This window comes from Poecilia mexicana, unplaced genomic scaffold, assembly GCF_051168715.1.
Source record: "Poecilia mexicana isolate PSO_F unplaced genomic scaffold, ASM5116871v1 scaffold_5, whole genome shotgun sequence".
NCBI classification, from domain to species: Eukaryota; Metazoa; Chordata; class Actinopteri; order Cyprinodontiformes; family Poeciliidae; genus Poecilia; species Poecilia mexicana.
Genome location: NW_028263374.1, coordinates 13,160,050 through 13,179,384, shown reverse-complemented (window position 1 = coordinate 13,179,384; position 19,335 = coordinate 13,160,050). Strand labels below are relative to the sequence as shown.

At 40.2% G+C, this 19,335-nt stretch overlaps 3 protein-coding genes across 8 annotated transcripts in view; all 3 read right to left on the bottom strand.

Annotated features, from left to right (window-relative positions):
- Positions 1 to 900, bottom strand: part of slc4a8 (solute carrier family 4 member 8) — a 33,999-nt gene extending 33,099 nt beyond the window's left edge. The window contains exon 1 of the mRNA XM_088005971.1: positions 810 to 900. Within this exon, the coding sequence (XP_087862097.1) occupies positions 810 to 900 (91 nt within the window). The remainder of the gene's footprint in view (positions 1 to 809) is intronic.
- A 4,033-nt stretch (positions 901 to 4,933) lies between these two features.
- LOC106932290 (class E basic helix-loop-helix protein 40) lies at positions 4,934 to 8,496 on the bottom strand. The gene is made up of 5 exons (XM_015010915.2): positions 8,052 to 8,496; positions 7,900 to 7,963; positions 7,550 to 7,657; positions 7,094 to 7,217; positions 4,934 to 6,925 (listed from the first exon to the last, which is right to left on the bottom strand). Exons 1-5 carry the CDS (start codon positions 8,120 to 8,122, stop codon positions 6,006 to 6,008), a joined length of 1,287 nt encoding a protein of 428 aa, XP_014866401.1. The 5' UTR covers positions 8,123 to 8,496; the 3' UTR covers positions 4,934 to 6,005.
- A 2,286-nt stretch (positions 8,497 to 10,782) lies between these two features.
- The window catches only part of LOC106932289 (inositol 1,4,5-trisphosphate-gated calcium channel ITPR1), an 87,902-nt gene continuing 79,349 nt past the window's right edge, over positions 10,783 to 19,335 (bottom strand). For all 6 annotated transcript variants that reach the window (XM_015010905.2, XM_015010909.2, XM_015010908.2 and 3 more), the window contains 3 exons: positions 13,890 to 14,050; positions 13,022 to 13,183; positions 10,783 to 12,026 (listed from right to left, as the gene is read on the bottom strand). In XM_015010905.2, coding sequence (XP_014866391.2) covers positions 11,940 to 12,026; positions 13,022 to 13,183; positions 13,890 to 14,050 — 410 coding nt within the window. In that variant the 3' untranslated portion in view covers positions 10,783 to 11,939. The remainder of the gene's footprint in view (positions 12,027 to 13,021; positions 13,184 to 13,889; positions 14,051 to 19,335) is intronic.

The following is a 19,335-nucleotide window of genomic DNA, read 5'->3' as shown; positions in this document are numbered from 1 at the left end:
TGCTGGATGCAGTTACCACTGTGCGTAAGTTTCAGGGGCCACAGGAAAAACAAAACGCTTTGCGTTCAGCTAAAGACTGTTCCATCATCAAAATAAACACACACTGAAACTAAAATCAAACTGTACCAAAAAAAAAGAAAAGAAAAAACCTCCTTTTAAGGTTTCCTTTTGTTTTCAAATGTTCAAGATTACTACATACAATTCAATACAGATAAAGATAACTTTAGCAAATCCCAACTGCTTTCAAATTCTGATTTTATTTATTGATTTAAAAAAAACAACCAACTATTCAAACTAACCTTAACTTGTGCAGAAATTAAACTGCCTCCTAAACCTAACAACGTAGAAACAAAGGCATTTATGTCCATGAGTCTGGAATCGGTTGTCACAAAGCTAGGAGGCTTTGACCAAGTGAACTGCAGTGAGAGTTATCCAGATAAGGAGAAAACATTGAACACCATTAAGCCTTCCTAAGAGTTGCCCATTTACCAAGTCCAGAACTACATTGATGGCTCATCACAGTTAGGCGCTGTGTTCATAATTTCAGGAATCTGGGATGAAATGATGTCTATGATAAGGTCCCAAGGTCAAAACCACTTCAGATCAAAAAGAGAACAAACGCTCATGGAGCCAAAAAGTCTCCATGATCCCAAAGACTTTTGGGAAAAGATTCTACAGACAAGAGAAAAAAATGTGAAATTTGTAAGGTTTGTGTCCTGATAAGATGTGGAGAATTACACATCACACAAAAAGAACATCATACCAAAATTCAAACATGTTTGTGGTAGTGGGTTGTTCTGAGGCTTTACTATGCGAGAACATAGGCACCGACTCCAGGTTGCTTTTGATGGTGCTCGAGATCGCCTGAAAATGGCTGCTGACCGTCGGAAGGAGCGTCATGATGCTGGAGGTCTGACTAGTGAATTGTCCGAAAATGAATTGGTCTATGTTCAAGACCACAGTAGTAAAGGGAGGAGTAAGATCCAGGATGTATGGAATCCCATCATCCATACTGTGATTAAAGCTCCAACTCCTGGAGGTTCTGTGTACACTGTTGCACCCTTGGATAACCGTCAGAGGCTGAGGACAGTGCACCGTTTGATGTTGAAACCAGTCCCTGTGGGACTCTGGCCCCAAGAGCCTAAGAGAGGCAAGGACGTTTCCAACACTAGGGAAGAGGATGTGGACGAGGAGCTGGATTTTGTCTATGTGGTAACTCGATCAACGGGTGTGGAGGCATCGGCCTCTATGGTTCAGATGGCTGAAAATCAATGTACTCCCCCCGTCCTCCCTCCATCTGCCCCTACAGTTGCTCTTCAAGAGACCAGAGAAAGTTTGGGTCCCCTACGAAGGACAACAAGGAAAATGGCTGGTTATCATTCAAACCCCCATCACCTTCCAGAGAGGCCAAGAGGTAGGGCAGACGGGGTTACAGTCTCTCAGATCACTAGTGCTGGTAGCAGTGTGGCTGACATTTTTCGACCATGGTGTTAGAAAATCTGTATATTGATGGGCCGTCAACACAAAAAGCTGGGGTAGATTGTAGCCGGGGCATATTGTCTCCCCCGAATGTGTGCTGCTGCGCCCTCTTCCTCTTGCCCATATATGGAAGATGCTGTGACAGAGCGCAGCTGGCTTGTTAGGGAGACAGGTAATCAGCATTTGCATTTAAAAGCAGGTAGATCGCTGAGATGATCAGATGCAGGCTGAGAACTTGTGCACAGGTATGTTTAACATCAATCGTGGAGTGAGTTTAGAATTTGTCTGATTCTGCCACTGATTGTTGTAGGAAACGCACTTTAGAGAGTGACGTCAAGAGCAACATTTGCTGGTTTCACTTTAGAGAAGGTAAGGGTCGTTTCTTATGATTTATCTGGCTGGTTAATGTTCTTGTCTAACTTGATTTCTTTTGTGTATAGGTTGGCCTGCTACTGTTTCAGTTCTTTTGTTTTGATTTCAATTTTTCTTTTGTTTCAGTTATTTTTAGATGTTTATTGTTGATTAAAAATAACTTTTCTTTTATGGGGGTTTGTTTTGAGAAAGGGACTTTCTATGTAGCCCGCTGACTTGTTTTAAACTGGGACCTATGCTGTCCCTGGGTCTTAGGCTGTTTTATTTATATTGAGGAGACTAGTGGAAGGGGAGTTTCTTTTTTTTTTCTTTTTCCTTTGTATTCACTAGGGATTTTTGTGTGAGTGTGCTTTTGTTGGGGAACACTTAGGTGTATTTAGTTGTATTTTTGTTTTCTTATTCCTCCCCCAAACAGTCAAATTTTTATCTAGTTTTAATTATTTTTCAGCTTTAAGGATCCCAGGGCCACCAATAAAATAAATTGACTATTATTGCACATGAAACATTTGTGAATTCAATAAACTGTTTGTAATCTGCAGCAGTGCCTCTGTCCATTTTTACAAACTTATCTGAGTGATCTGGTAAAAAGAGAATCTAAAGCTGTACCCAATGTCACATCTAGATATGTTGCCCTTTATATTAAAGCCTTCACTGTAAATAAAATCTTACAGAAGATACTCAGCTATCGTAATTGAGAATTTACACTGACAAGAAAATGGAAAGCAATCAGCAAGATGTGAGTCATAGGTAAAAGAGAATTTGATTTATCTTATTTCTTGAAGAGAAATAATCATAACTAGCATAAATGTATTTCAATATTTTCAAATTCCATGGAGAAAAATGTATATTTAGCAGCCCAAACTGTGTTAAATCCTACCTCACAATTTCATGGGACACCCAAAGAGGTTTTTGCCTGTCCGAACTGCTTGTTGCTCTGTCAGGGGAAATAAAGTCCTAATATTCTGGCTAACTGCTCTACACAAAATGTTGCATATTTGGAAAAGGTAAAGCAGCTTTAAGATGTGTGCCAGGCTAATTCCTTATGTTTCATAAATCTACAATATATCTATCATCTTAACCCATAAACTTAATTTTAGAAATCTCGATCAAAATAGCTGTGTTTCTATGAAAAACATTTTAATGACATCAGTTATTAAGGGGATTAGCAGTACAGCTCAGTTATTTTTATATGCTATGAAAATATTTTATAAAACCTTAATTGTAGAAGACAACTCAAAATTTAAAATTTCTATTAGAAGGAAAAATAAAAAGGCAACAAACAAAACCCCAACAATAATACTTTTCTGCGATATCCAGCTAAATATAGACGTATAGAAACTGCGAGTTCATTCAGCAAAAATACTTGCCAAACAAGTTCTTTGATCCAGAACAGGAAACTAGACAGGACACATTTTAAAGCCTCGATCGCCCCCTTGTGGTGCAACGCCACTTAGTTCAAAACACATTTATGTGCTAAAGAAAGCGTATTTTGCTAATATCGACAATGACGTCACGTTTTTTGACACAGAAAAAAAAGATGAAATAATAAAATAAAAATAATAAAAAACATATTTAAAACAGGAATGCCAGCCTAATGTATCCATGTATTATTTTGCATTTGAACTCCATTCTTAGGTGGGCTTTCCATTGCATGAATTACTGCATCAGTATGTTTTGTGGCATGGAGGTGATCAGCTTCTGATTTTGCTGAGAGGTTACTTTAATCGCGACCTACAGGTGTTTCTCTTCTGGTTCAGGTTAGGCCAGTTCTCTGGTCGATAAAGAATAGTAACACCGAGGTCAATGAACCAGCGTCTGGTACCTTTGGCAGTGAGGACAAGAGCCATGTCCTCCTCTGGAAAACAAAATCAACATCTCCATAAAGCTTGTTAACAAAAGGAAGCTTGGGGATTCCCACTTTGATCTGGGCAGATTCCCTTTCTCTTTTTGCCTCAGTGTAATGGAAGGAAGTGTGCAATATTTTACTGGAGCCATTTACTGGTGCTTTGTTCTAAGTATTTGGATGTTGATGTTACTTTATTGACAGCTGATCAGATGCTGCTTGATGATGTTTTTTATAAGAATGACTTTAACCTATTCTATTCTATTCTATTCTATTCTGGACGTTGTAATACCTTTAAATGTCCAGCAGATGGTAATAGAGGAAAAATAACACATTTAGGTCAATCACCAGCTACTACAGGAAATAAATAAAATATGAAAGTTCTAAGAGGTTACACCAGCATCTTTGTCACTCACTGATCTGCAATTGATTTATCACTTTTAAAATCAAAGAGTAAATGATAACAGGTACCTTAGCCACCTTTATAAGGGATAGAGACATGGAAAAAAATGCGCACAGGTCCAAGTTATGCATTGCTGGAGGTATTCAGTGTTTAAGTAGACAGGTCGGCAGAAACGGGTAGAATTAGGGAAGACTTCAGTCATACAGCAGGTGGATATCTTGATCATGACCCGCTGACTGTATTAAGTACTTTATTCCACCCATATTAAAAACAACTCATCTGTAGCAGTTAAAGGTCACAGTGATCATCAAACAGATCAATATCAGTCGAAGGAAAACTAATTCAAAGGTAATGATATTTCAAGTTGCTAGGATAACCTTTGACTTCAGATGACACTTTTTGAGAGTTCCTACCAAGTGACAGTAGAAAAAACACCTTGTGATGAGATGTTATAAGAAGTGGATACTTTCTACTGTTGTCAAATGCTTGCAAGGACAAGGAATTGCTGCAAAGTCAACAACTTGATGCATTCATCTGGGCCTGTGATTATGACAAATTATGGAGTTTAATCATTTTTTATTTAACTTCAGCATCTTTAATTAGATTTGAAACTAAGCACAAAAACTAAATTATATTGGAGCGAATATAAAATTGCTTGTTTTACAAAGGGGCTTAAGTTAACACTAATTTCCAAATAATTAGCACATGGGGTTAGTCAGCAGAGGAAGCTAAACGTCAAGTTTTTCCAGGTGTGGCTTGTTGGAATGTATCTAATTGTTTTATTGTCATCACCCACATCTTTAATTATTAATAGATACACACAATAAAAACAAATATCCATGGGAAAAATACTTTATTAATACACTTATGATTTATATCAACATTTATAGACAAAATATGTACATCAAACATCTCTCTTTAGGTCCCAAAATATAAAACCTTAAGTACCTCACTTTCTATAGAAAACTAGTCTTCTGGTAAAACTTACATTCACTTCACCCCTTCCTCATATCTTTGACTCCAGGTTTAATACATTGTACAGAGAATAAACATCTGCAGTTTATCAGCTTCTCACAAGTAAAAGGCAACAGCAAGAACAAACACCGGGTTTGACTTGAGCAGAAAACACGTCGAGTACGCAGACCAGGTCCAGCACAGTGCTACAGAATGTACACTTTCTGAGTACGCAACATTGTCCGCACCCTGCAAATCCCTCCGGTTGCCTGAGAGAGAGCAGAGTGCAAGCACAGGTATCAAAAATAGAAATATACAAGAAGTCTATGAACAATAATTACAGATATCCCTCTCAGTTCATCAACACAAAAACAAGACATGCCACTCATTTTGGCCGTGTAGTGGCCCATCCCTTCATCCACTAAGGCCATCCTTACTCATTCTGTACACACTTCAGAACTTCTGGGTGCTTAAAGTCATCAATATCAAGTCGAGAAAGGGCATTTTAGTGAACAGAATGTGAACAAAAGACATAGGCAACAAACTTTGGATGATTAATTACCACTATTTTGGTGCAAAATGTTTTTAAAGTAAAGTACAACATGGCAATTCTTTGTCACAACAGCTACATAGTGAGATGGATAGTTGTTGTAGGCTTTTACATTTCCACAGCAGCATCTTAAAGACTTCTTTCTTTACATTCAACCAATCTGTATGCATGTGCAGGGCAGTTCGGGGTTCAAACAGTACATCTGTAAATGAGGAAAACCACTGAGCTTTAAACATTCAGCCAGAGTTTTGCATTCCTCCCAGTGTGAATGGGTACTATCTGACCTCCGGATGAGGAAAAGAGAAGCTGAATGATTATAGATTACAAACAGCTCAGTCATGTCGTCCACTTGTTGATGGTGGCCATTAGAAAAGGCATTGTCCCTTCGCCCGTTCCTTCATTCCTCATTCTTTGGTTTCCAGGTTTAGGGGTGGTACCTGCTTTAGTGCCTGAAGGAGCGCAGGGGAGTCCATGGGGGTCTGAGATAGAGCTGGGGCAGGAGAGCCTCCTCTGGGAGACAACACAAGCGGAGGTGGTGGTCTGTCGCCAGACATGGTGGGCGAGGAGCCTCCCATGCCGGGGTAGAGCATAGGCACTGCTCCAGGATACCAGCATTTCTCCAGCATTGGTAGGTAGGCCGCAGCTGAAGGGGGGATGAGGTAGAACGGCATGCAGAGAGGATGAGGAGGGGGAGGTGGGTGGGTGGGGGACGTGCTCATGTAACTGCCATAACCACTGGAGGACGATGAAATCGATGACTCTCCACTTGAGAGCACCTCATCCTCAGACGACTCCACACGGGGTCGCTTGTGGCGCGGCTCATCGTCCTCCTGCTTGATGGCAGAGCTCTGCCTGTCTCCCAGCGGTCGCTTCTGCTGGTTGTCATGACCATAATAATCAGAGCGTCCCTGCAGTGCCCCCACTTCAGTCTTCTCCAGCTCCCCCCCATAGCCGCTGTCTGTGTCTGTGTCACTTCCACTCTGTTCGCCACTCGCTGGTGCGTATGCCCGCTGGATAACTGGCACGCAGTTCCTCCCATAGCCCTCAGTGGGCTTAGGGGGCAAGGTGGTGGCCATCTCCTTGTGAGGCTGGCGCTGGTGGTAGGCCGGAACTTCTTCGGGTTGAGGGCTGTGAGGGGTGCGAGGTCTAGCCGGGCTCTGCAGCACTTCAGCAGCCAGTTTGTGGAGATGGCCGACGAGATGAGTTGGAGTCAGGTCTCCATCAGCCTCATGATTGGCTAGGTACTGGAGAATCTCCTTGGCACACATGTGGAAACCAGAGCGAAACATCTCCTCTGACTTCTCCTGGCTAACAGTGGGTTGCTCTGTAAAAAAAATGTAATTCAACAAAACCCATGTGAGCAAATCCGCAAGAAACTGTAATTTTCGTTCAGTTAGAAAATGATAAATTGTCGTAACATCTGCACAACGCCACCTTTATACATGTGTTTGACGCATTATCTTCTGCATGTATGCAAATGTCTGTCGCTTACCGATTTGCATGCCACTCTGCAGAGAAAGGATCTTCTGCTGCTGCTGCTCCAGAAGAGAGGTGAGGGCTTTCACATGTTTGAGCGTGAGCTCTAAAACCACAGCCTTCTCCAGATGGCCCAGAGTCTGCGGAAGACACGCAAAGTCAGCACATCTTTACCGCTTATTCAAAACAGAGGCTAAGCTGCACAGCTGGGCATAAAGGCTTCTTCTGCTCTACAACTTTCACAGCAATTCAGCCAAAAGGCTGAGGAAATTCTCAGGTCATGTACTGAACTTTGTTTTACAGCACACTGGCAACATGTTAGGATAAGGACAGAGCATAATTGGGCAGCAGTCAATTTGGTGCGCGATGCTGACGCACAGCTGTAATGCCGCTGAACAACCACTAGATGGTGCATTCTACTCAACATTTGTGCATCCCATTCTTCCTTCCAGCCGCTTCAGTGTGAACTTACGGTGAGTTTCAGATGTTCGGGTAATAAATCTTTCAGTTGAGCGATGCATTCGTTTATCCGATCGCGCCTTTTCTTCTCGATGAGTCTGTGGGGCAGCTTGTAAGTGTCCTACGAGAAATAAACAGAGGCGTTGCATAAATCCTTTGTGTTTGCAGGGAGTTACACCCATAGGGAGGAATCCAGGAGTTATGTCATAGCAGAAATTGGGTCAACCATTTATGGGAACTGCTGCTACTCCAATTCCTTCCTTGTAGATTACGTGCAACAAGCTCTGCGGTCGGGTCGTAACAAGTTTGCAACAAGTAATAAAGTGAATAGATGTAACAGAAAAAAAAAACACACACACAAACCTTGCTCTCTTCTCCCCTTTTTATCCCTCTTCTAGGCTTATAAACATACATTTGGAAATCCATCCTAAAGAAACAAATAGAGCGAACCCGTAAGGAATCTGGGAACAATTTAAGGGTGAAGGTGTCACGGTTTAGGAAGGAGTATAACTTACCCCTGCACGTCTGACAGATCAGGCTGGTGTTTGGAGAGAGGAGGCGGTTGCTCGCTTGGGACTCGCTCCATTCTTTGTTCGGGTCCAAAATATATATATATATATATATATATATATATATATATATATATATGCGTGTGTATAAATATATCAGCAATTCAGCCACAAGCAAACGCGCATTTATTCACGAGCGGAGTGAAGTACGCTAAAGCGCATCAAAAAAAAATATTTCAGAAAATGTTTAAGAATGTGTCATTTTTAGAGCAGCTCCTATTGGTAAGCGCTATCTCAGGTGCGTTCAGGTTAAGTCCATGTAAATTCCACGCTGTGGTCCCGCCGCAGGAGGAAGTCCACCCTCTCCTAGTGGCGCGTCGGGAAAGTGGGGGAGTACGGAGCGACGAGTTAAATAAACCCTCTGACTCTCCGCTCGGTCTGACCTACCTCTGTCACATGAGGCTCACGTGTTAAGCGGCGCTGTATCCTCGGCGGGGAGGACGGCCCACCTTTCCCGGGCGAGGCGCCTGAGTGGCCCGGGCGCTGCGGACGTCAGAGTGGGAGGCGGCGCGCCGCGGATCCCGTGTACCACCATGCTGAAGTGTATGGAAACAAGGCTGCGCAGCAAAGAGGGAAGGGCGGCGATGGCGGAGTATTCAGCGGGAGTTTCTGCGTGAGCGAATAGGCTACCTACCGCCAAGAAACACGTACAGCAAATAAAAGACTCTCAGTGGGGATGTTCTGCAGGATTGTTGCACAATGCGTGATTGGGAAAGATAATCAGTGGGGAATAGTGAACTGTTTGGGAGGCCTTGTAGCACAATCAATGCAACAATTGCAATGACAATAATAATTTCTTGAAACTGCACAGCTCAAATAGGGGCGGGAGGGATCCACGTGAACCCGTGCATGGGCTGCTGCGTGTAGTCCGTGTGGATTGTCATGAGGCGGCGCAGACTGTCACGTTGATCTCCTCATGGCCCCAGGAGCCCGCTGACCCTGCCCATCCAGCTTATCCTGCACACGGTGGCTGCACCTGCCTGCTGCTATCCCTGGATAAAAACATCCCCTCCGCCCCCCACCCACCCAATCCGTTCCTCTCGTCTTTTATTTTTATGTTTTAAGACCTTAGGTTTCTTACTTCAAAAATGCCTCACTTGTGTTTCCCTTCTAGAAAATATTGTGTCACATAGACCCACAAAGATCAATATTATTCTAAATCTTTGAGGCTCCAATCATATTTAAAAAGTGCTAATTTGAATTTTCATATTGTTATAGGTGGCAGCCACCCAAGCTGCCTTGTCTACACCTAACAATAGAACTGTTGAAAAAAAAATGTATGTAAAAAAGTCCTTGTCTGCTAATTTAGGTGTTTTTGCATCAAGGCAGCCAGATGATAGCTTTCCATGTCCAATTAATAAATTGCAATGCATTCAAAGTTTTCTTTGCATGATGGAACCTGCATTTGCATACATTTTTCACATTTGTGTCAATTTACGTTTGACCAGTCTAGATATGTCTGAAGATTATATCATTTTTGAAAAGCTGTGGACGAGACCTTGAGTTTAGCCTTGAACTTAAATGTCATAAATTTCAGCAACTCCAAGCTTTTGTTTTCTATGACACCTCTTCTATGATTTTTGTGATCAAACATATGTATCCCCATTTTAATAAAAACTCTGCAATAGTAACAAGATAGTGAAAGTATCTATTTCCCTGTAAAACTTTCAAAAAAACCCACCCCGCTGTAAGAACTCATCGGACGTCCGACTGATGGTGTTGCTGGAAAACCACCAGAGACTGAAATAGCAACAAGGCAGCCTGGGGGTGGGGGATTTGTTCTAGAAAGTGTTTTTGTTGTTGTTGCTGCTATAATCAGATCACATCCTTAGGCTAAAACAGTAACCTGCTGATATACCTTTAACTGTTATAATAAGACTGAAATTGTTTATATGAACAACTTTAATCTGATGTAAAATATCTAGTAGAAACATCTGCAGGCAATAAAGTCTATACACACTGCTTCTCATATAGTGGAATAAACTTGTCTTTAGAGAAAAATATTCTATTACGGATAAATTTCTTTGATTGTGATGTTTGGGTTGATACAAATTACACATTAACTTATCTTTCAAATTAAAATCACTGTTGCAATCATTCAATAAGAAGAGTTAATATATGCATTAGTCCCGTCCCAATGATTAAGAAACAAATTCAAAGATATCTGAACAAATTATAAATATTAATTAAATCATTTACTAATTTTCTTGAATGAAACTGCCACCAGTTAAGGATAAAGATGGTTTTCTGTAATATATTTTACGTTATACTGAACCAAAAGAAGTCCAAATAAAAAAGTAATTAATAAACTTAAATATTTTCTACAAATGTACATCTTATAAAGTCTTAAAACTTTATATACTCAAAAAGTACACACCAATAAATAAGCACACCTTCTTGTGCACTTCCTCATTTGTAGAGCACAGCGCATATAATTTACAAACTGTACTTTTCCACAGACTTCTTGAGTCATTCCTGCTTTTAGCAGCTTACAGAGAACCGTGGCACCTACACTGTCTACTGGTCAGCGGCTAAAATTTAACGACACACTCAGAAGTATTAAAATAAACTGCGATGAAGCAACTTGTGGGGGGAAATACCAACCAAACTTTAGTTTCCGTTTAGCATGACATTTAGTTTGGCGTCCTCTTAATTTGTCAGAATGATTCATAGATAGTTTTTCACAGAGTATTTTACACACTTTCTTTATTTAAATAAACTCCAAGAATGGAATGTACAATTCAGACACCAACCGTCAATTAGTAGAAAAGCTTAGTTTGGTCAAGCAGCACGCCAAGTGACCTCATATACACTCAAACACTCAAGAAGGCATTTTCATGAGGATGTTTTACAAAGTAGTTGTGTGCTACAAAAATATCAGTGCTTTGGACTAAATAGTAAAAAAAAAAAAAAAAAGATACATAATTCAGTGTAGACACACTAAGGTTTGTGTTTTACTGGCTTCTATAAAGCCCCCATTAATAATCACAACACAGGATTTTCACGGTCCCTCCAGGGATGTTCGTACTAGACATAATTTAAAGTAAAAGCTATAGACAGGTTTGAAGAAGGCAAAGTAATTTTTCTTCACAAAACGTTTCAATGTGAACTGCCCTACAACAAGCAGGGCCTCAGTTAGAGATACTAGGGAGTTCAGAAAGTGATGAATAACTACCTCCAAATTAAAAAATAAAAAATAAAAGACACTTAAGTTTTTATAAAAGAAGAAAAAAAAAACCCAAAGTATGGATAAGCTATTGTGATTGTCGTGTATTCATGTTTTAAATACAAAATAAACTCTCAATTAACTCAAGTAACTCCAAAATAATTAATCTTTGTTTACACATTGCATATTATATAATCCTATTTCCGTCAGATGAATCCAATTATTAAATAACGTGCCGAAACAAACTTTCAAATCAACCTATGGCCTGAGTTTGCTGGTGCAACACGGAGGATTTGATCCTCGACAAAAGGACACTTGACGAGAAAATCTCCTTCAGCAACAATGCGACTGAACTTTTGGCTTTCAGGAGGGACAAAAGGCACAAAACATCCAGGGTCCTAAAGCTCAAGTCACCATGTTCATTTCCTTGACTTACAGGATTGACTTTGCAGATCTCCAGGCACTTTGTGCAAACTTAACCCACACATACACACACAGGGTAACCACTTCTTTCACCGTACATAGATACAAACATGTCTGCTGAAGAGCAATATTTTATGAGGGTCAGGTGAACCATAAAGTCAGATATCCACCTGAAACAGTTGGACACATTGCCCTGCCAGGGAGTGCAGAGGCACTGGTGAAAGGTGGACTCCCCTCCAGGGAAATCAGGCAGGCTGCTGGGGATTAATGTTCAGATGTGGGGGATGACCCAGAAGTCCCATTCGTTGTTTTTGCTTCCTCTGCTCAGTCATCTGAATGGGGGGAAAAAAAGCAGAAGAGTACAAAGGTGACATTTTAATTACAGGGACTTCTGTATTCTAGTATTATGACCTTAGCCACCTCGCATTGCTGCTGTCAGACTGAGCTGTGTACACTAAGAGGGCAGCTGGTGGAAAAACTTTGTTAAACTAATAAACAGTAAAAGACGAAATGCTGGCTATTATAAAAGAGTGGTGCCTTCTTAAGATTTTGCCAGTGCACCAGGGAACTTAAATAAATGTAAATGTCTCTGAGCAGGAAGTAGAAATGCATCAAAGGTGGGCTTGTAACCAGAATAAGACTATTTTCATCTTAAAGAAAAATCAAACTCAAAAATCAAATGTTTTCTGATCAGAAAAATAACCAAACTAAAACTGATTAGGTTGACTGACAAGTTTCATCTCTTTAAAATGAAGCTCAGTGTCACAAAGGTAATGAAAAACACAGTTTTTACTGTTTACCTACAGAGTTTCTCAGAAGGGAAAGACAGTAAACAAGTAATGCTGTAACTCTGCTCAAAATCTACTGATTTTTTTTATATAGTTCTCATCAACGTCATCAAAAAACCAATGGGGAGGAATAGATGTTCGTGGTTTATATTGTAAACTGAATGTGCAGATGCAGACATTTTCTAAAAAAAAGTGTTAATTTAAAACCAGCTATCCAGAGTAGTGTAGCTACTATCTACAGTGTAGAATATACAAAGAGACTACTGGTTTAGTGTCAGTAGTTGTGCCAACTCCACTACATGTCAATGCAAAAGCCCATCTCAATTCCATGTTTGTATTTGAAAGTAATAGTAAAAGCCCATTTCACAGTTGCTCACTCTAAGGGTTGTTTGTTGTTTATTGGTGTGGTATTTTGGCACGTACTGCTTCCCTACAACGGCGACGGCTCTACCAAAAAGGAACCAAAAGACGGAAGACGTTTCAATCTGGGGAGGGTGATTTTCGTTACGAGAGAATCTGTAGCCTGGTAGTGCAGATACCTGCTCCTTGAGCTCCGTCAGCTGTCCAGACAGGTTGATTACTAGTCTCATGGTTGACTCCAGCTTCTCCTGCAGGCTCCTGATTTCATTCTGCTCCCCCTCTGAGTCACTGCTCACCAGGGACATGGCGCGCATCCGAGGAAACCAGTCCAGGTTGTGCTCCTGTGGGTACCCAAGAATATGACCGTTGTGTATTCACAACACCTGAGCAGTAACTTTGATCAGGATGTTTCCCTTGACTCTATGTAGTTTAGGGAAAAGGCTGAAATGTTAGAATCATAGTACAACCAATAAATCCTTGTAATGTTTTAATGTTTTGCTTAGATTTAATGTTATAAACCGCAGGCTCGTGTTTTCTTGATTTCCCAACTTCCTCTTTGGCTGCACCGGTCGGCTGGTATTGTTAAATGGTTATAACCAGCATGTCTGTCGGTTAAGATTAGAAAAGAGGAAGACATTAGCACACTGGCATGAACATGTTTTTGTGTCATGAGCCAGGACATGTTCGAAAGTGTGAATCAGTAACATTAACGGATGAAAAATTTTTTTTTGCCTAACTGCCGTTGCCAAAAACGTGGCAGAACCTGGTTAGCTTTTGACTCACGACTGACGTCTGTGACTTAAGAAACTCCCTAGTTCCACAGAAAAACTTTGCAAGGATTTTTAAACAAAGTTAGCCAAGCATATGTTTCTGAAGAAAAGATATGACACAATCAACTGGTCCCTTTAATCCTTTCAAGTAATTCAACCAGCAAATAATTTCCCTAAGTGCCTATATAAAACAGTAAGTGCGGGACGTTTCCAACAAATGAGCTTCCACCTTCTGCCAAGGAGGCACGGGTATTTCTGGGTGATTTTTTTCTTTTACCTTGATCATTTCTGCCACGTAGCTCTCGGGCCCGGTGTATTCTGTGGAATCTTTCACTTTCACCAGCACTATGAAGTACAGGTAGTGCCACATGTTGTGCTCCTCTTTGATGTGCTCTTCAAACGTCACCGTCTTGTTGTCAAACTTGTCACGCTCCAAACCTGCAGCGCAGAAGGCACGGTGTTGGCAGTCGTGTGTGGTTTAGAAATGCAGAAAGAGAAACAAGCGAAATTAACTGCTGCTGCCGACGGCTTCTTATTCACGACTTTTGGTTTTACGGAGTCAAAATTGACTTTGTGCCTCACGTTTAATGAAACAGTATGAAATATTTACTGAAAATGAAATACAGATATTTGAACTGAACAGTGGGGGTATTGGTAACACTGCTGCCTTGCAGAAAGAAGATCCTGGGGTCAATTCAGGCCTGGGGTCTTTCTGCATGGAGTCTGCATGTTCTTTCTGTGCCTCTTTAGGTTTTCCGTTGGCTCTCTCCGATGGTCCAAAAAACGTTAATTGGTCTCTCTGAATTGCCTTTGCTGTGAGTGTGTGCAAGTTTGATTGTTTATCCCGTGTGTCTCTGTGTTTCCCTGCACCTGACCGGCGACCTCTCCAAGGTGAACCTGCCTCTCTCCCCATGATAGCTGGAGATAGGCACCAGCTCCACCAAGACCCTTCAAGGATAAACAGGTATAAATGACGGATGGCTGAGTTTATCAGTGAACATGATGCAATTTTGTAGTAAACTGAGGTCCAGTCTGTACGGTTTGGGTGTAAACAAGCTCAATTGTTTTAAGCACGTTTTCAGTGTTGGCATCTACGACCCCAGAGTGTTTCTCCGTTGAGACCAGGACAGTCTGGGAGCAAGGCCATCTGGTGCAGAGCTCGCTGTTCTTTTTGTGATTACAGTTGTTGTGTATGACCCAAATCATATCACATTTAGTGTGAAATGACAAGCCTGGGACTGTATTACCTAATGGTTCAGAGCATGTATTTAGTGTTTGTATAAGTAATGAACTGCTATTTAGAGATGCAACAAGAAATCAACAAAAATAAAATAAGTTTTAAATAAATGTTCATTAACCATTGACTAAAAACATAAAAAAAAATAAACCCTTTTCCAGCTTTTGCCAGGTTTTCAGAAACAATGGCAACAAAGTAGTTAGTGTGGCAAAAGGCAGAAAACCTGTACATTTTAATAAAATGCAGCGACCTTGCACTCAATAGTTTATTTAAAAATATCTAGAATGAGACATCATTAATAATTATTAGTGAAAGGTTAACGTAGTGTTACTATGCAGGCGTATTGTAAAAGAGTAATCCCAGTGCAACTTCATTTAAACACACAGAGCGCCACAAAACCCCCCCCAAAAAAACAAAAAAAAAAACCACAAGTCTGATTTAGTCAAGAGTTAAGTCCTTTGCAATCCCAATGGAATCTGGTTCTGGTCGGAATAAAATAAAGGACAACCAGATCCATTGTGACTTGAGGATTACAATGCATATCACTTGTCACATATCTATAAATGCAATCAATGACCTATGAGACAACTAAATATCCATCTTATCAATCTATCCGTCTATTTTATTTAGTTTGTCTCTCCATCTATCTAAAGTCTATACCTTGCACTATTAACATGAGTTTCAATAGAGGCTGTTTTTTTTTAAGTTGAACAGGTTTTACATTGTGTTTGAGCTGGAAACTGTTAGTCAGATATGGCAACCCTGCTTGCAACCAATGCCCTATCAATGCTTCGTTTAGTTGTAGAGCAAGTTTATTATCTTGGAGCGTTGGCTTCTCTGTAGGGAATACCAATGTAATTTGATAGAAAATAATAGAGGCTTGATTTTTTTTAAGCTGCCCAGGTGTGTTGCCTTTCAGGTTTCCTTAAAATATTGGTAATATCTCATTTTGTATTTTTCTCATGAACCCAATATTGTCTACCGTCTCGTTTTATGAGCAACACATATCATACCGTTAAAGTATGAAGAAGTATGCCCTCTGGCTGATTACACTTTTTGTTTAGCCAAGTCATACCTGGATCCGTTTACAGCAAGTAATTAAGTATTCAGATCTTCTTCTAGGGTGAGGGAATATCACAAATTACTGTCTCAAGGAGAAGACAGGAGGAGGACTCAGGCGCTCCACTTCTGTGCTTCATTCCTTTTACCTTGAAACTCAAACCTTGGAATGATATAAGGCTTTTATAACCTTGTTCCAGCTGCATGTTAGCAAACCGGTTAGATTAGCTAATTGTTGTACACAGGGATCAAGCTAGCCTCCACTTGTAAGGCAAGATAATCATTATATATTTTGCTAGATATTACATGTTTGGTAATATATATTGGTCAGTGATTTGTGTGGGACTGGTACAAGTTGGAAAAGACAGCGCATATATTGAAATAAAATTGCGGCTAAAACCACGTTTTACCTGCTGAACTGCTATGTTGAGTTGTCAAACTCATTTTTATTTTGGTCCACATCAAGATCACGAATGTCCTCAAAGGGCTAGCTGGCAGATTTATTAAGAAACTGTTAAAATATTACAGCGTTCTCTGCATTTAATGATTACTTCTTAAAAGGGCACAATCCAAGCACATTGTGCCTTTTTACAACAAAATCAAGCAACTATGTTACCTTCAGTTGTTATAAAATGTTGTATATCAAACATGACTTAAGAGAAATTTGTCTTCATAATTTGGATGCCTTAAAATTGGTCTCTGTCTCTTTAAGAAGCTGCTACTTTTTCAGATACTTCGCTTCCAGGATGTCATCACAACAACATGTTTCAAATAATAATGCATATATTTTAACACTGATTTAATTATAGAGTATAGTAGGCATATTATGTGCTATACAAATAAATTTAGATTTTGATTTGATTAGAGTTTTACACACGTCGTTTAGAGAACGTGTTCAGTATATTGCTTTAAAATAAGCAGGGATAACTTTTCATGAAACTAAACAATGAAACAGTGTTAAAAAAAACACCAATTCTCAAATTGTAATGTTTAAAAAGACCTCAAAGGAAAGTGAAAATTGGTATGAGCAAGAATTGGTGAATCTCTAATCATAAGGAAAACAAAGACATATAAGGGTAAATAAGACATGTCTTAATTAATTGAAAGCTGGGATACTAACATTATGATAATTAAACTAACAAAGTAGTTCTCATAAATAGGAGGAGAATTGTAGGACGGCGTGAAACATAAACTGAAACTAGTCCTGTTTCCTAACTTTTTCCATGTAAGATGGAAGTGAGCTAGATCTGTTGCACAAAGACAAATTCGTCTACAGGTGAAAATCAGATCCGTGTGTGGAGGACGCACATGGAGTAATTCAATCATCCGCCACAAACCCCATGAGATCTACAACCTGAATAGCGCACACTGAGAGACAGAATGGCTTATAAAACCAAGCCGGAGGACGTCAGGTGACTTAATTCCTGCGGAGATCAGCTCCTAATCTCTGCATCTCCTGTTCTCTTGTGGTCCTTCTGGAAACCATAGAGACAGCAGCTCCCCCTGTGGCCTGGCCTTATTTAACGTGACTGACTCACAGCCGATGGCTGGCTAGCTGACATAATGCTGTTCTCCTTCCATATGCTTACCACTTGTTCTGACTGCCTGTCACAACATATGCATGCTCACACACACACTCCCATACTGCGCTCACACTCATTATGGTTTGGATGCACACGCCGTGCGACGTGCACTACTTGGAAACATGTTTTGATCATATCAGGACATGCAGATGAACCCTGTTTCAAGCAGAAACGCAGTTTGGCTAATAGTTGGAGATGCGCAAAAACATATGGTAGGGAAATTAAGAGTGCGCATGAGACTGAATGTGTAGGAGAGAATGTGTGTGCGTGTGAGACAGACATGAATTATGGAGGCGAGCAGAGCGGTGGCAGGAAGCTCTCATGACTCAGCCTTCGTTGGAACGACATCATAGTGAAAAAGAGGGAGGAGGAGATGAGGAGGACTTCAGCTAGCTACATAGACCTCTACAGACCTACTTACCAGAAACCACTAGCACAACCTGGAATCTGGTGCTCAAGGTTGGAAATTTGGGAATGAAAGGAGTGAAGTAGAAAGCCCTTCAATCAACAGAGAGTAGCCGTATCACTCAGACATGAGTGTGCTCTTCAAAGTTACTGATAACGCTACATGTGCAAAAGAGCATTGAAAAGCCTGAAATATAATGGAAATGTCAATCTACTATATATTTAACGTGGTTTTAACTTGTAGGTAATAAGGCCTAATTGCAGTTTCTCTAAAAATTAGAAGGCATAAGATGAATGAAATGTATATATTTTTTTACTTTTGAAATGTTATGTGATGAAGACTCTTTACATATTGGCTGCCCAATAGGAAGTTATTGATGACTTCTGTAAGAAGATAAACTCAGAAAAAAATATTGTTAAATGGTTGGCTGTCCACATAGAGCTGCATCCAAATACTTAAATGGAAAGCTGAGAGAGAGGAAAAACTGGGGCAGAAAAAAGAGCACACATAGATGTCCATGAGCAGGAACTGTAGCATTCCTGTTGAAGTTGCAATATTGTTAGAAACTCCTTATCTTGGTAAAGGAAAAAAAAACTAAACTGCTGTTCAGTAGTCTAAAAGTCAAAATAGAAATATAATTTCAAAATTAGAGAGAGTTTCTCCAGAGTCTGGTACAAAACCCAGATTTCAGGTTCAGTGTGAGGTTTCCACAGTCAGTGATGGTTTGGGGAAACTAGGTCAACTCCTGGTGTTTTCTGAAGTTCAAAGTCAGCAGGTCCATCTAAAGCGCATAGCATTTCATGTTTTCTTTTGCTGACAAACTATTAAGATGTTGGTTTTATTTTTTAGCAGGACTTGGCACCTGCTCACACAGGCAAAAATATAAGAAGCTGGTCTATTAACCAAGGTGCTATTGTGCTTGATTGGCCAATAAATCAAGCTGTTTGTCTCAGGACCCAAACTCCTGAGATAAACTGTGGAACATTGTCATAAAAACAATTTGTGACTCAGTATTGGCCCTGAGTCTTAGCCCTTTAAATATTTGAGCTATGATGAGAATGCGCCCAAAAGAAAAAAAAAACAGCATCAGTCAAGGAGTAATTTAAGAAACTACTCGTCACGTACTTTTGAATCAGTTTCCTAAAAGCTAACTCTGTATCCTATTTCATTGCTAATGGTAAACAGTACATCGTAGTTAATTATCGATAACCGAGGATAATGTATGTTTACATAAAGCCAATCCTGAAATACAAGTCGTGAAAGATAAGGAGTAAGTGTTGCTATGAGCTATCCGCAGACAACAGTTTTTTTTAAAAACATAATACATTTTATTAGGAAATCACGCCAGTTTGTGAAAAAAGGCACAATACTGCAAATTTCCTCTAAAGCCAGTAAATGCAAGATATAGAAGAACTTGTCCAGACTTCGACACACCTGG

Excerpts from the sequence above, each read along its gene's own strand:
- LOC106932290 (XM_015010915.2), bottom strand. The coding sequence starts at position 8,122 with ATGGAGCGAGTCCCAAGCGAGCAACCGCCTCCTCTCTCCAAACACCAG. Across the intron at positions 7,964-8,051 it reads GATCTGTCAGACGTGCAGGG|GATGGATTTCCAAATGTATG; the intron begins GTAAGTTATACT and ends TTGTTTCTTTAG. Across the intron at positions 7,218-7,549 it reads CCGAACATCTGAAACTCACC|ACTCTGGGCCATCTGGAGAA; the intron begins GTAAGTTCACAC and ends TGTCTTCCGCAG.